Below are 16,507 nucleotides of genomic sequence, written 5' to 3' on the forward strand. Positions count from 1 at the left end.
TAAAAAAAACTTCGATCGAGCGGAGAATATTCTGGATGAACAGGGCCGTCAACTGAAATCTGGGGGCCCGGGGCAAGACGTCTCACATGGGCCCCCCTAATACAAATTAATAGGAAGAGAGTCCAATTCTGGGCCCCCTAAACCCGGGACAACAGACGTCTTTGTTCCCCTGTCGACTCCTCTGTGGATAAGTCATTTTTTTTTTTTTTTTTGCACATTCAGGTGATATAACGGCGATTATCTTTGTCGCCGATTATATAAAATGTCCCGTGATTGATTATTATTGACCTTTTTATCACGCTAAACAATATTTTTGTTTATTGTCCTACTCTTTACATGGTTTGAGGAAAGAAGCGAAAGTTCCATGGTATTGACTAAAGCCGTCGTTAGCTAGCTGCATCTCAGAGGAACACGAAACGAACGAAACTCACTGTAAATCAGGAAGAGATCAATGAATCAATCGATAAAAAACAGCGGCGCAGAGCAGACGAGTCGCCGTTCAGCCAAACCGCTCGCGCTCGCGTCGTACAGAGCGACGTGTAAGTGCGTCGTGTTACCTTCTGGCTAATCCTCTTTGGCTTTGAAGACGCGTGACGACCATGTTTCTTGGGTCTTTTGTCTTTCGTGGGTTTTTGACGGCGCGTTCTGGCCTAAGGAGCCGATTCCCACTGGAGGAACGTAGAAAGTCTGTCGGTTTAGATTCGAGGCGACGCGCAGTACGACGAGATGAGCTTGCGCTGGTTATGAACGTCTCCGAGAACAAAGGAAGAATCGTTACGTAAGAAAAGTACTTGGGAATCGCGTTTGTTTTTTAAAGCGCCCGTTTTTTACGCTGTTTTTTTTCTGATCTGTTCTAACGTTTCCTCGTCACACACAGACCTGGAGTTGTGTTTTTTTTTTGCATTTCATTCATACATTTTTAACACACAAATGCTGCAGATTTAGGCGGAGTTTTTGTTGCAAACCGAAAACACTCTGTTCCACCTTGTGATGTCATGCGGTAAAACAGGAAGTGCAGGTTCCCGAGCCTTGTAACTTAAACTTGAACGCTACACGACACGCTAGAGAGTTGGCGTTGGGTTGCTATTAGCGTTTTTTTGTAAGGCGAAGTGGAAATGCAATAGACTCACGCACAACAGCGCCCTCTACCTCACTGTTAGCGTCACTACTTCCTGTCCAGTTTTATCGCTATGAGTTTTTTTCCGAGTTACGCTGAAATGAATAAATATTTTAAGATGAGGCAGTGGACAGGGGTCAAAGGTCAGAGGTTAGTGGGTTAGGGGGGTGACTTCTGTGTTTAGAAAAAGATTTACGTGTCAATGCTAATGCTAATGCTAATTTTGTGGCATAATAAATATCAAAACACCACCACAAACTGAAATATTCTACATAAAAATAGTTGTGTAGTCTTTATTTTAATTCATTTGAATGTTTATAGGTTGTTTACTTTATGTTTTGACTGTTAGCTTTTGAGCCTCAGCGAGCTAGCTAGCGTGCTACCGTACGCAGAGCCTATTTACGAACTGTTGTGCTCACGATTAAAACACTTTGCACCATTTTCTATCTAAAAATTTGAACAATTTACGAGTTTTAACGGGCTAGCATCACGTCAACGCGCTTCATATTCAAAACCGATCGCGATTTTGACGATACGCGATAAAAAACAGCCTTGAAAACGTGGATTTTTATGTTTTAATCCAGTTGCAGTTCTGTTTGCAGCTCGTTCCCCGCTCAAAACAAATTGGCGTCGCTTTCACCCTTTAACGCCAAACCCTTTGACCGACGCGGGGACCAAAAGGCGTCTCGTTTGGACACGTTTGGACCCGGTTCTTGCTGTTTCCCGCGGAGCTGTTTACGACACAATAGCGTTAGGTTTTTATATCAGGAGAAGACGGAACAGCACGCTCACCTTTTTTGTGCGCGCCTCAGCCAATATCCTGCTAATATCTGAACGGCTGCTATCGCTAACCGCAGGCATACCGTCTTTTATTTCCTGCTTTAATAACTCTAATATGTCTGAACGTGATAATCGGGCCATTGTCGCGGCGCAAACATAGCTAGCTTTATTCAAACTTGAACAAAAACTTTTTATCTTCTTTGTAATTTACATAATAAAACATATTGCGTCGTCATAACTCGTTTTCAGAGTCTCTTTATAACGTTTGCAGATATATCAGACGGGTTTTTATTAATAATATCCGCCGCTACGACAGGGTAACGTTGGAAAAGTTATGCAAAAAGGTGGATCGTACTCGGGAAAAGCAAATACTGACCTGTTTTTAATGTTCATATCTCGATTTACAGACACAAAAGTGAAATAAAAAAAAAAAACAGGATCATGTAGAGGGTTAATACGAACATTTAAGACCAAAATGAGTCTGAAGCAGCAGAGACAGAGAGAGGGGACAGATTAAAAAAATAAAAAATTAAAATAATAATAATAAAAATAAATAAAAATAACAAAAAAATCTGTCAAAATATAATAAAAAAACTCAAAATAACTAAAAAAAGAAAGAAAATAAACAAAAATAAAAAAAACCTCAAAATAACTACAAAAAAATAATAAATAATAGAAATAATTAAAAAAAAATACAAAAAAATAACACATGAAAAAATACAATAAATAAATAAATAAAAATAAATAATTAACTTAAAATAATAATAATAATAAAAATGAACCCAGGATCATGTAGAGGGTTAATACGAACATTTAAGACCAAAATGAGTCTGAAGCAGCAGAGACAGAGAGAGGGGACAGTTTAAAAAAAAAAAAAAAAAAAAAAAAAAAAGAAATAAAAAATAAACTAACTAAAAATGAAAACAAAAAAACAAAACAAAAAACCCCTCAAAATAACTAAAAAAAACCCCAAAAAACAAAATCTCAAAATGACAAAACCAAACTAAAATAAACTTAAAAAAAACTCAAAATAACAAAAAAAAAAAAAAAAATAGAAATACCTTAAAAAAAAAAACAAACCTCAAAATAACAAAAAACCAAACAAAAACTCAAAATAACTAAAAAACAAAAAGAACAAAAAGGATCATGTAGAGGGTTAATACAAACATTTAAGACCAAAATGACGAGTCGATGTAGCAGGAAGTGCGCCCATGATCACTTCCTGTTTGGAACGCGGCGGCTAGCAGGTTAGCCACGTCAATTTATATAAACAGGACATGATAGACTATGGTAAAAGTAAAAGTATCACATGAAGAAATCGACGTAAAAGTATCAGTACAAGTACCTGTTCAACTTTTTACTCTTAAAGTACATTTTTAAAATATTTCACACAAGTGTTCATTTGTTAAAGTGGAAATGTAGAGATATAGATTCAAAATGACGCATATTTTGTTCAACAGAAACAACACAAATCGGTTTCTTAGTTTTTCTTCTGAATTTTGTGTATTTTTTTGGTTATTTTGCGCCGAAGCTTGAACTCGAAAACATTACTCAGGATGTTTCCACGAACATGGTAAAAATAACCTGTCAGATCATATGAAAAGTACTTTTACGCGTACCTGGTTAGCACGTAGCTGGTTAGCATGTAGCTTGTTAACACATAGCTGGTTAGCATGTAGCTGGTTAGCACGTTCCTCATTAGCACATAGCTAATTAACACGTTGCTGGTTAGCACGTTCCTCGTTAGCACTTAGCTGATTAACACGTAGCGGGTTAACATGTAGCTGGTTTAAACGTAGCTGGTTAGCATACATCTGGTTAGCACGTCGTTGATTAGCTTGTACCGGATTAGCCTCTGCGACGTCTTTAAACTCTTAAATCTGAATACGTCAAAAAGGGAAATGTTTCTTCCCAAACCAGAGGCGCGTCAGTGTGGAGCTTCATTTCTAAACCTGATATTTTGAGAGGTTTGCCTGAGGAAGGGCATCTGACTCAAGATCTACTCTGAATCCAGACAGACGACAGACGAGTGGATCCCCCTCGAAGGCAAAACACAAAAACAGCAGCAGAATAAGAATAATCCTCTTAACTGGACATTTTGACCCATTTTGCCTCGATGACTCCGGTTTTATTTTTGCAGCGTGGACACATTTTTTTTTTTGCGTTTTCATGTCGTTAATTTGACCACAACAAGTAGCACCGCTTTAATTTAGCTAAACACGCAGAGCCACGTCCCGCTGCAGCCGCGCTCCTTCCTCATATATTCTTCTCTTTTTTTTTTTTCTCTGCTCTGGGGAGTTAGTGGTTTGGACAAAACCAAAAGCAGTTTGAGCCAAAACCTCAAATGTCAGGGGAGAGATGCTGAGGGATGCGCTTGGGAGAGGATGAGGAAGATTACAGGAGGAAGAAGAGGGAAAGTATATGTATTTAAAGCCAAGAGGAGGAGGCGGGTCACGGGGAGGAGCGGCGGCGGCGGCGCAGGACGTTATGAAAATGACGGTGAACGTGTTTGGATAAAGATGTTTTTTTGAGATGAAGTGAGAACAGAAAGAAAACACGGAGTTTAACGGGTCACGACCAAGAAGTTTAATAAAATAAACATGAAGAAATCTACTTAAGTAAAAGAAGTACCTGTTTAAAAAAGTACTTTTAGAGTAAAAGTAAAAGTATTTCACACACGTGTCGTTCATTTAAAGTGTAAATGGAGAGATTTAGATTTAAAATGACATATATTTTGGTCACAGTAACAAAATGAATCCGTTTCAAATTTTTTCTCATGAATTTTGCCTTTTCCCTCTCTCATGTTCTGTCCCTCCCTCCTCCTCTCCTCCCTCCTTCCCTCCTTTCTCCCCCCCCTGTCCGTCTGTTCCGACTGTACAAACTCCTCTTATTATATCGTTCTCTCTCCCTCCTTCCCTTCTCCCTCTCTCATGTTTTCTCCCTCCTCTCTCTCTCCTCTCTCTCTCTCTCCTCCCCTCTCTCTCTCCCTCCTCCCCTCTCTCTCTCCCTCTTTCTCCTCTCTCTCCCCCCCCCCTCCATCCGTCTGTTCCGACCGTACAAACTCCTCTCATAGTATCATTCTCTCTCCCTCCTTTCCTTCTCCCTCTCTCATGTTCTGTCCCTCCTTCCTCCTCTCCTCCCTCCTTCCCCTCTCTCTCTCTCTCTCCTCCCTCCTTCCCCCCTCCCCCCCTCCATCCGTCTGTTCTGAGCGTACAAACTCCTCTCTCATCGTATCGTTCTCTCTCCCTCCCTCCTTCCCTTCTCCCTCTCTCATGTTCTCTCCTTCCCTGCTCCTCTCCTCCCTCCCTCCCCCCTCTCTCTCTCCCTCTTCCACCTCTCCCCCCTCTATCCGTCTGTTCCGACCGTACAAACTCCTCTCTCATCGTATCGTTCTCTCTCCCTCCCTCCTTCCCTTCTCCCTCTCTGATGTTCTCTCCTTCCCCCCTCCTCTCCTCCCTCCTTCCCCCCTCTCTCTCCTCTCTCTCTCTCTCTCCCTCCTCCCCTCTCTCTCTCTCTGTCCGTCTGTTCTGAGCGTACAAACTCCTCTTTCATCGTATCGTTCTCTCTCCCTCCTTCCCTTCTCCCTCTCTCATGTTCTCTCCCTCCTTCCTCCTCTCCTCCCTCTTTCTCCCCTCTCTCTCTCCCTCTTTCTCCTCTCTCTCTCCCTCCCCCCTCCATCCCTCTGTTCTGACCGTACAAACTCGTCTCTCCTCTCTCTTCTCTTCTGAGTGAGTGAGTGGGGGGAGGGTCTCATTTGGAAACAGGAAGTTGAGGGAAACGGAGGAAATGGCCTCGTGAAGTGAAGCGGAGGTGAAGTCCAGGTCACATCTGGGCCGTCGCCCTTAAAACGGTCACATGACACGACGACGAGAACCACGACACGAGAACCACGACACGAGAAGGAGAAGATATGAGTTAAAGGGAAAACACTACGCAAAAGTGACTTATTGTGTTTTGTTTCATTCACATGACGTTGAAAAAAATCATGAAAATTGTCCAAAAAAAATTCTTTCTCTCAATATTCTGGCATTTAGCAAATATAAATAATTTTGTTAATCCTAATCGACCTAAAACAGAAAAAGTTTAGTCTGATTTCATGTCAGACACTGAGAAAAAAAATCAAATGTGTTCCACCTTGTGATGTCATCAAGTGGTAGTTTTCAAGTTCCTCCTCCTTTTACCTTTAGTTCAGTCGAGATAAGTGGAAATTCCAGAGTTTAAATGATCCAAATGATTCTATAAATGAAGGTGTGTGGAGTTTAAAAACACAGTGGAGCACTTCCTGTATCACCACACGATGACATCACAGTTTGTTTTCGGTTTAATTTTGCAGAGTTCGTGTGTGAAAGAAACAAAACACCACTCCACGTCTGTTTGCGATGAGAATGGACTCTTTAAGTCATTTTCTGATTTATGTTCTTCTCTCAAACTGAAAACACTCTGTTCCACCTTGTGATGTCATCATGTGGTGATACAGGAAGTGCTCCACTGTGTTTTTAAACTCCACACACCTTCATTTATAGAATCATTTGGATCATTTCAGTCCTGGAGTTGTCTCTTATCTCGACTGAACTAAAGGAGGATGCTAATTTTGAGGCATAATAAATATCAAAACACCACCACAAACTGAAATATTCTACATAAAAATAATTGCGTAGTCTTTATTTTAATTAATTTGAATGTTTATAGGTTGTTTACTTTGTGTTTTGACTGTTAGCTTTGAGCCTCAGTGAGCTAGCTAGCGTGCTACCGTACACAGAGCCTATTTACGAACTGTTGTGCTCACGATTAAAAGACTTTGTACCATTTTCTATCTAAAGAATTTGAACAATTTACAAGTTTTAACGGGCTAGCATCACGGGGAGGAGTTAACATGAACTACCACCTGATGACATCACAAGGTGGGACAGAGCGTTTTGAGGTTTGGAGATGTTACAGACTAATAATAAATGAAACAAAACACAACTCCAGGTCTGTTTTTGACATTTTAACATGACTTAAAGCTTCAGGAGTCAGTTTTGTGAAATATCGTGCCAGAGTTAAACTTCATAAACACAGACACAGAGTTAACTGTTACTGGGAAACACAAAACCAGGAGAAAATGTGACAGAACTGCAGGATTTAACTGTGTCCAACGAGAATAAACGACATAAACGTCTGTTCTGTTTGTACGAGACGACGCTGATCCAGAGCCTCAGAACATTTTACTCTGGGACATTTTACTCTGGGACATTTTACTCAGGGACATTTTACTCTGGGACATTTTACTCTGGGACATTTTACTCTGGGACAGTGACATGATATGAGACATTTTGACTCGGGTCGTTCCAGTTTCTTTCCAAAATGTCATTTTCATGATTCACTGATTTTTATCGTTTCACCTGGAACTTAACTCATGTTTGAAAATTGATCAAACTGTAAAGATGTTATTCTGTCGTATTATTCCTCCCCCGCCTCACTCTCTTTCACTCTTTCACTCTCTTACTCTCTTTCACTCTTTCACTCCCTCTCTCACTGTCGTATTAACTCCGCCCCTCTCTCACTGTGGGCGTGGCTACAGATGTACAGTTGTTCTGTCGTATTAACTCCGCCCCTCTCTCGTTGTGGGCGTGGCTACAGATGTACAGTTGTTCTGTCGTATTAACTCCGCCCCTCTCTCGTTGTGGGCGTGGCTACAGATGTACAGTTGTTGTGTCATATTAACTCCGCCCCTCTCTCGTTGTAGGCGTGGCTACAGAGGTACGGGTACCTCCCTCCCGCCGACCCCTGGATGTCGGTGCTGCGCTCGGCCAGAGTCATGCACTCCGCTATCGCTGCCATGCAGCGGCGCTACGGCCTCAACGTCACCGGCAGCTTGGACGGCAACACGCTGGAGTGAGTGCATCAGGTTTAATGCCACACTGTGGAACATTCTGTGTCAAAACAGAGCGACAAGACAGAGGAAACAGAGGAGGAGACAGAGGAGCAGACAGAGGAGGAGACAGAGGAGGAGACAGAGGAGGAGACAGAGGGAGGAGACAGAGGGAGGAGACAGAGGGAGGAGACAGAGGGAGGAGACAGAGGGAGGAGACAGAGGAGGAGACAGAGGAGGAGACAGAGGAGGAGACAGAGGACAGTTCAAAATAGAAATCACACTGACGTTCAGATCTGAGCCAGAGAAAAGAAACAGTTTGAGAGAGAAGTTAAAGAAGATATTTTTGTTTGGAAACACATCAGACGTCATCTGTCCCCAATTTACGCCTCCATCTTCAGACCCAAAGCAAACAAAGGAAACAAAGAGAACAGTAGAGCTAGCTCGGAGGCTAATAGGTGTGAAACCGCTCATTAGGGGCTTGAATGACTCTGCTCAGTCGGACAGAAACACAAACTGTAAACAAACAGGTGTGTTAGCTTTAGCTTCAGTGTCGTTAGCGCCTCCTGCAGACAGATTTAAGGCAGTGTCCAGCAGGAACCTGACCAGAACTTACAGATTTTATTTTTCTTTTGCGGTGGATCAGACCTGACTAAACTGTAAATCCATCTTTTAAAAAATCCCTCCTACGTTAGAGCGTGTTGTACATTTCCACCCCGCTCTTCTCTCCGTCTGATTGGATTCTCGTGGGAGACCTTTAACCAGATTCCCGTAACCTCCAAAATCACTCAAACTGCGCTCGGTGACATTTGTGCCACCGACGCCGAAATACCATCCGCGCCACAGACGGCGACGAGCCCAAATCGCTCGCTCGGCTGTGAAATCGCACTGTGGGGGGCAGCGGTGAGGCGGGCCACAGCTGCCACACCGCTGGGTACAAACGCAATGAAACATGATCAGCTAACGATGCTAACAGGACGCTAACGGTCTGCTAACGATGTGCCTGTCTTGTGTTTTTGTTTCCTGATGCTTTCCTCGTTGACGTAGTGATGACACGATAAGGTGAGACGCTGTTTCCACTTGTGATGTCACGGTGTGAATGAGTTTTGCATGTTGTACCACGAACTCGCTAACTGCTGCGCATTAAAACCGTAGACTGTATGTGTAAACGGACATAGCTAACCTGCTAGCCGCTGCTCTACATGATCCTGGGGTTTTTATTTCACTATTGTGTCTGTAAATCAAGATATGAACATTAATAACAGACAAATCAGGCGCTTCCTTGTTTCCCCGAGGTCGCTTCCTGTTAGCGTTAGCAACAGGTTTGATTGACAGCGTTGCTAAAGCAGCGGTGCGGGCGAGAAGGAGCGTTAGCTTCAACAACCTCGCTCCAGATTGGCTGTTTGGTCGCTATGACAGTCGCGATTGGAATTACAAATACGAAACTCGGCTCCAGATTAGCCGGTATAACTGCTAGCCTAGCTTAATTTTAGCTCAGTCCACGTCTTTGCACAGTCTGCGGTTGAGACGTTTCAGTTTGTCGCCGTGGCAACAGAGCGTCAAACACCGAGGAGCCGTGCGTTCTGCAGTTTTGACGCGCAGCTCGTCCTTGTTTAACGCTCACATATGCGCTAGCTAGCATGATAAACGTACGGTGAGGGTGAAGCTAACGGTGTTTTTTTTCCGGTGTCGTAGGTGGATGAGGAAGCCCAGGTGCGGCGTCCCGGACCAGATAGGAGGATCATCGCGGTTTAACGTCAGGAAAAAGCGGTACGCCCTCACGGGACAGAAGTGGCAGCACAAACACATCACGTACAGGTGAGTCTGGACACGCCCACTCACTCTATGTTCTTTATTTTTTATATTTTTACTACTTTCCACATTTTAAATCCACACAGAAAACATCAAATATATGACGTAAGATATATGTAATTATGTATTCAAGAAAAGATGTTTTATATTTTTATTCAAACTTTTTGCTTTGTCAAAAAACATTGACTTGAGTTATTTCACTTTTTTCTTTACTAAATAATTCCATATATTTTACTTCATATATCTGATGTCTCTGTTTATTTTTTATTTTTTTACTACTCTCTACATTTTATTTACACACAAACACTGAACGAGTGTACGTGTATATCTCATAGTTCCTAGTTCCAAAGGGAAAATTGTTAAGAATAAAGTGATAAATGCCCCTAGAACTTTCCAAGAAAGAACCCTAACCTGCGAGCTGCTAGTTCCAAACAGGAAGTGATCATGTGCTCACTTCCCGCTCCATCCACTCTGGCTCCAATTCACTTCCTATTGAAAAACCATGTCTCCTTTCTCTGAACCTGCTGCTTCAGACTCATTTTGGTCTTAAATGTTCATATTAACCTGCTCTACATGATCCTGGGGTTCTTCTTCTTTTTTTTTTTTTTAGTTATTTTGAGGGTTTTTATTATTATTATTATTATTATTATTATTATTATTATTATTATTATTATTATTATTATTATTAGTTTTATTTTATTTAATTTATTTTTTTAGGGTTTTTTTCATTATTTTTACATTTTTTTGGTATATATTTATTTTTATTTTTTTTGGTTGTTTTTTTTTTGTTTATTTTCTTAGTTAATTTGAGTTGTTTTTTTGTTTTTTTTAGTTATTTTGAGTTGGGTTTTTATTTTTACTATTTTTTTGTATTTATTTATTTATTTATTTTGAGTTTTTTTTTTTGTTTATTTTGTTTTTTTTGTTATTTTGAGGTTTTTTTTATTTGTTTATTTGTTTGTTATTTTGAGTTGTTTTTTTTTGTTTTTTTTGGTTTAGTTTTGTTTTTTTTATTTTATTTATTTTTTTGTCAATCTGTGTCCTCTCTGTCTCTGCTGCTTCAGACTGGTCATTTTGCTCTTAAACGTTCATATTAACCCTCTCCATGATCCTGGGCTTTAAATCTTTACATTTTAAATATCTAACCATCTAAACTTCACGAACCTTCGTTTTGCAGCTCCGTTCTTCTTCTTCTTCTTCTTCTTCTTCTTCTTAAATCAAAACACATCAAAAGCTGAATATCATTGTGTCTTTGGCGACGCTTCATGACCAAAGCCTCGTCCGGCGGCGTGGCCCTGGGAGCCTCCACTATCTGCAGAATCACACTGAAAACACGTGCTCCGACCCCCCTCCTCCACCTCCTCCTCCACCTCCTCCTCCCGCCTCTGGGACTCACACTCGCGCTGACCTTTACGCGGAGATGCAGATCTGGCAACGAGACGAGGATCTGTGTCATCTCCTGTTCTCTGCGTTTAACAGCCGCCGCTTTAATCCCACCAAAGATATTTTTACGACGAACCGCTCCTCAACTTTTACCATGATGTGGAGTTAATTAGCGTCGTTCACTACCAGCGTATAAAACCCAATCCGTAACATCTGCGATCAACTTTCACAGCAGGTTCAGACAGAAATGCCCTCGAACTCAAAGTGTAACAGTGTTTGGAATAAAATCATGTGTTACGTTTTAAGACGAGGCATAAAAATGTTAAAGCGTCAGTATTACTCTATATTCTCATCTGTTTTAATGTTTCCTCCTCAAAAACAGACCTGGACTTGTGTTTTGTTTCATTCACATGTTTGAGTCGCACTTTATTATTAGTTGAAAACATGTGACGTTGAAAAAAAGTCCTGAAAATTGTCAAAAAAATAAATAAATAATCTCATTTTTCTGGCATTTAGCAAATAGAAATAATTTTGTTAATCGTGATCGACCTACAACAGGAAAAGTTTAGTCTGATTTCATGTCAGACACTGAGAAAAAAAAAAAAAAGTGTGCTTTTTTATGTACTGTATGTAAACGTCTGGTTCTCCAAAGCTCAAAATGCTCTGTCCCACCTTGTGATGTCATCAAGTGGTATTTAACTCCTCCTTTTACCTTTAGTTCAGTCGAGATAAGAGACAACTCCAGGACTGAAATGATCCAAATGATTCTAGAAATGAAGGTGTGTGGAGTTTAAAAACACAGTGGAGCACTTCCTGTATCACCACATGATGACATCACAAGGTGGAACGGAGTGTTTTCAGTTTGAGAGAAGAACATAAATCAGAAAATAACTTAAAGAGTCCATTCTCATTGCAAACAGACCTGGAGTTGTGTTTAGTTTCATTCACACATGTTTAACGCACAAACCCTGCAAATTTAAACCGAAAAACAAACTGAAAACACTTTGTTCCACCTTGTGATGTCATCATGTGGTGATACAGGAAGTGCTCCACTGTGCGTCGCGTTTTGAGCTTTGTAGATGTAACAGACTAATAATAAAGTGCGACTCAAACGTGTCCAGGTCTGTTTTTGAGGAGGTAACAACATTAGAACACGGTTTAAACCTCACAGGAGTCAGTTTTGCCTCATATAGTTACAAAGAAGTACAAGTATTTAAAGTCGCTCTGGAGTTTAAGTAAAAAAAAAAAAAACATAATACTGAAGAAAAACACGCAGTTGTGAGTTTGTCAGATGTGACGTATATTCCACATAGAAGAAAAAAAAACTGCGACTTATAGACCAAAAAATACAGTATTAAAGTGCTGCACTTAAGTGAGTTTTTAAAGTATCTGAACTTCACATAAGTACATTTCACAGTGTGTATTTTTTACTTTTACTTGAGTACATTTGAGAGCAGTATCTGTACTTTCTACTCCACTACATTTATGAACTGGACTGAAAAGTAAAAGTATTTTTCTTATAATGTGAGACCTGCGGAAAAGTCTGAGGGTTTAATTTAACAAAACAAAACAAAAATATAACAATAAATAAATAAAAACATATGAAATAAACGTAAATAAAACGTCCGTTCCTCCACAAACGCCTCATTTGACGGAGCTCAGATGTTGTTTTCTGTCTGTTTTTAGTCACACGTGTGCGGGGCTGCGTGTTCCAGCGGCTCCAGGACACGCGTGTAAACTGTACGACACGCTAAACATAATCTGTGGATCTGTGACCTGCTTTTGGGCTGAAATATGACGTCGTCCGGGCGGCGTTTGAACCAAAATGAGCCGTTTGTTGAGTTGTTTTTTAGGCTGGGGACGCAGAGGGAGCGGAGGAAACCCGGCGCTCTGCCTCGGATTAGGATTATGTAACAGGACGGGGCTTTTTCGCCGCGTTTGCGAGGAGAACGTGAAGCGCTCGGTCCGTGTCGTGGTCAGACGTGTCCACAGCTGTTTGTTCAGAATCAGAGCGACGTTAGATTAAAGTCTCTCTGGAGTCGTGACGTCTGCGACGTTTGTTTAGAGATGAACTGGGTCGGATATCGGCTCCCAAATATCGGTTCAGTTGATCCTGGTTCGATCATGGACTGTACATTTGTTCATCTTTCGTGGCCTCGCTGTTTCGCAGATTTTTATTTTTTGCGCAATTTTGCACGATTTTTTACAGTGTATGAGCTCTCTCTCTCTTTCTCTCTTCTTCCTCTCACTCACTCCTCTCTCTGTCTGTCCTCTTCTCTTTCTAACCCTCCCTCTCCCTCTTCTTCCTCTCTTTCTTTCCCTCTTCTCCTTCTTCTCATTCCTCTAGCTCCTCTCCCTTTTTCCTCCTATCCCTCTCCTCCTCCTTCTTCCTCTCCCTCTCTCTCACTTCTGTTCTCTCTCTAACCCTCCCTCTCCCTCCTCTCCTTCCTCTTGCTCCTCTCCCTCTTCTTCCTCCTCTCCTTCTTCTCTCTCTCAGTCCATCTTCTTGTCGTCCTTCCTCTTACTCCTCTCCTCTTTCATTCACTCTCTCCCTCCTTTTCCTCCTCTCCCTCTTCTTCCTCTCTTTCCTTTCCCTCCTCTCCTTCTTCTCATTCCTCTAGCTCCTCTCCTCCTCCTTCTTCCTCTCCCTCCTCTCCTTCCTCTTCCTCCTCTCCCTCTTCTTCCTCCTCTCCTTCTTCTCCCTCTCAATCCATCTTCTTGTCGTCCTTCCTCTTACTCCTCTCCTCTTTCTCTCACTCTCTCCCTCCTTTTCCTCCTCTCCCTCTTCTTTCTCTCTCTCCTCTCCCTCCTTCACGTTCATCCATCCCCTCTTCTGACAGACGACCAAAACGATCCAAATGATTCTAGCTCAGTGTGTGGAGTTTAAAAACACAGCGGAGCACTTCCTGTATCGCCACACGATGACATCACAAGGTGGAACAGGGTGTTTTCAGATCGAGAGAAGAGCCGTGTGTGTGTTAAACATGTGAGAATGAAACAAACACGGCGCAACACGAGCGCTTTACGTTTCATTTTGCAGAACAGATCTTGCTGATGCTAATGCTAATGCTAATGCTAATAGTTTTATCATGTGTAGTTTCCCACACACGACGCTTTGGCGAAACGCTCGATATAAACCAGGCGCTCGCTCAGACTCGTGAAAGACGCCTATTGTCACCGGAGAAAAAAACAAAAAATAAAAGAAACATTTGAGTTTTTTTTAGCCCTAAGACAAACTGTGTGTCAGCTGATGTGAGTCTCCTCGTTTAAAGACGTCGTCCTGTGTGTTTTTCTTCAGACAAAGCTCCGTTTCTGCTGCTGAGGCCGAATCTGACGGACGGCCCAGAATGCACCACTGCAGCTCATATTTAAAAAAACACACAAAGGATTCTGGGAAATGCTTCTCCCACGAGACGGCGTCGTAAAACTTTTAAAGCTCCAATATTACTCCATTTTGTTTCATTCTCACACGTTTAACGCACAAACCCTGAAGATTTAGACTGAAAACACTCTGTTCCACCTTGTGATGTCATCGTGTGGTGATACAGGAAGTGCTCCACTGTGTTTTTAAACTCCACACACCTTCATTTATAGAATCATTTGGATCATTTCAGCTCCTGGTCCTCCTAACTAAAGGTAAAAGGAGCTGATAAAACCTGTTGAAAACTACCACTTGATGACATCACAAGGTGGAACAGAGCGTTTTGCGTTGAGTTTTTTCCTTTTATGTTTTTTTTGTTCTTGTTGTTTGGTTCAAATGTGAAGTTCAGATCTGAAACGAGCAGAAAATCTAGAATTACTACGACTGTATTTAGAAATAAAAGTATCTAGACCAGGAAGTATCGATAACGGTGAGTACCTAGAACAGGATCTAGAACAGCAAATATATAGAATTACATCTAGTTATATATAATAAGTATCTAAAGCAGAACATACCTAGAACTCCAAGTATCTAGAACAGCAAGTATGTAGAACGACAAGTATCTAGAACCACACATATCTAGAACAGCAAGTATGTAGAACGACAAGTATCTAGAACAGCAAGTATGTAGAATGACAAGTATCTAGAACCACACATATCTAGAACAGCAAGCATGTAGAACGACAAGTATCTAGAACCACACATATCTAGAACAACAAGTATCCAGAACAGCAAGTATGTAGAACAAGTATCTAGAACAGCAAGTATGTAGAACAAGTATCTAGAACTACACATATTTGGAACAGCAAGTATCTAGAACAGCAAGTATCTAGAACAGCAAGTATGTAGAACGACAAGTATCTAGAACCACACATATCTAGAACAGCAAGTATGTATAACTCTAAGTATCTAGAATGACAAGTATCTAGAACTACACGTATTTGGAACAGCAAGTATCTAGAACCACAAGTATCTAGAACTGCAAGTATGTAGAACCGCGAGCATCTGGAACTAAAACTTTCTAGACCAGCAAATATCTATAACTACAGGAATCTAGAACAGCAAGTACCTAGAACGACAAGTATCTAGAATAGTAAGTACCTTGAACAGCACGTATTTAGAACTATAAGTTTGCAGAATGGCAAATATCTAGAACAGTAAGTATCTAGACCAGCACATATCTATAAATGCGAGTAACTAGAACAGTAAGTATCTCAAATGGCACATACCTAGAACTCCAAATATCTAGAACAGCAAGTATCTACAACCCCAAAACAGATCTGTGTGAGGTTCACTTTTGCAGCCAAACACTACATTAATCTAGTATCTATCTAGAACGGCAAGTATCTAGAACGACAAGTATCTAGAACGGCAAGTATCTAGAACGACACGTATCTAGAACAGTAAGTACCTAGAACTACAAGTATCTAGAACAGCAAGTATCTAGAACCGGACATATCTAGAACTACACATATCTAGAACAGCACTATCTAGAACCGCAAGTATCTAGAAGTATCTTTTAGTATCTCCAGCTCACATCTGCATCAGTTTCTTTTCTAAACTTCTTTCAGTCTCGTTCTCGTCTGATCAAACCTGGTTCTGTTTTTCTTTTTGAGATTATGGAAATGAAACGTTCATTTGTCACAAAAATAATCACAAAAAATAAATTCCTCCAGAGTCTGAGTCGTCGTCCTTCAGTCGATCCACAAACATCTGGACCCGGAGAAAAAAAAAACATTTTCACACAGATTTTATAATTAAAAGTCGCAGTAATAAAAAAAAAAATCACTGTGTAATTTTCCCCATGGCAGATTTAGAAAACACGAGGAGGAGGAGGAGGAGAGGGAGGAAGAGGAATAGGGGGGGAGGGAGGAGGAGGAAGAGGGAGGAGGAGGAGGAGGAGGAGGAGCAGGAGGAGGAAGAAGACGAGGAGGAGGAGACAGAACTTAATACAACATAAACAGTGAATGTGAACAAACACATTTACAGTGATAGGAGTGGGAGTAGTAGTAGTTTTAGTAGTAGTAGTTTGTGTATGTATTTCTAGTGGTGCAGTAGTAGTAGTGGTAATGGTGATGGTGGTAGTAGTAGTATTATGTATTGTAGTAGTTGTTGTAGTCGTAGCAGTTTTGATTTGTTGTAT

At 41.1% G+C, this 16,507-nt stretch overlaps 1 protein-coding gene across 1 annotated transcript in view; it reads left to right on the plus strand.

The window, feature by feature from the left end:
• Window positions 1–16,507, plus strand: part of LOC117388220 (matrix metalloproteinase-16-like) — a 110,716-nt gene that overhangs the window by 27,978 nt on the left and 66,231 nt on the right. Inside the window, exons 2-3 of the mRNA XM_033985719.2 lie at window positions 7,623–7,771; window positions 9,444–9,566. Coding sequence (XP_033841610.1) covers window positions 7,623–7,771; window positions 9,444–9,566 — 272 coding nt within the window. The remainder of the gene's footprint in view (window positions 1–7,622; window positions 7,772–9,443; window positions 9,567–16,507) is intronic.

Source organism: Periophthalmus magnuspinnatus, chromosome 20 (genome assembly GCF_009829125.3).
Source record: "Periophthalmus magnuspinnatus isolate fPerMag1 chromosome 20, fPerMag1.2.pri, whole genome shotgun sequence".
Lineage (NCBI taxonomy): Eukaryota > Metazoa > Chordata > Actinopteri > Gobiiformes > Gobiidae > Periophthalmus > Periophthalmus magnuspinnatus.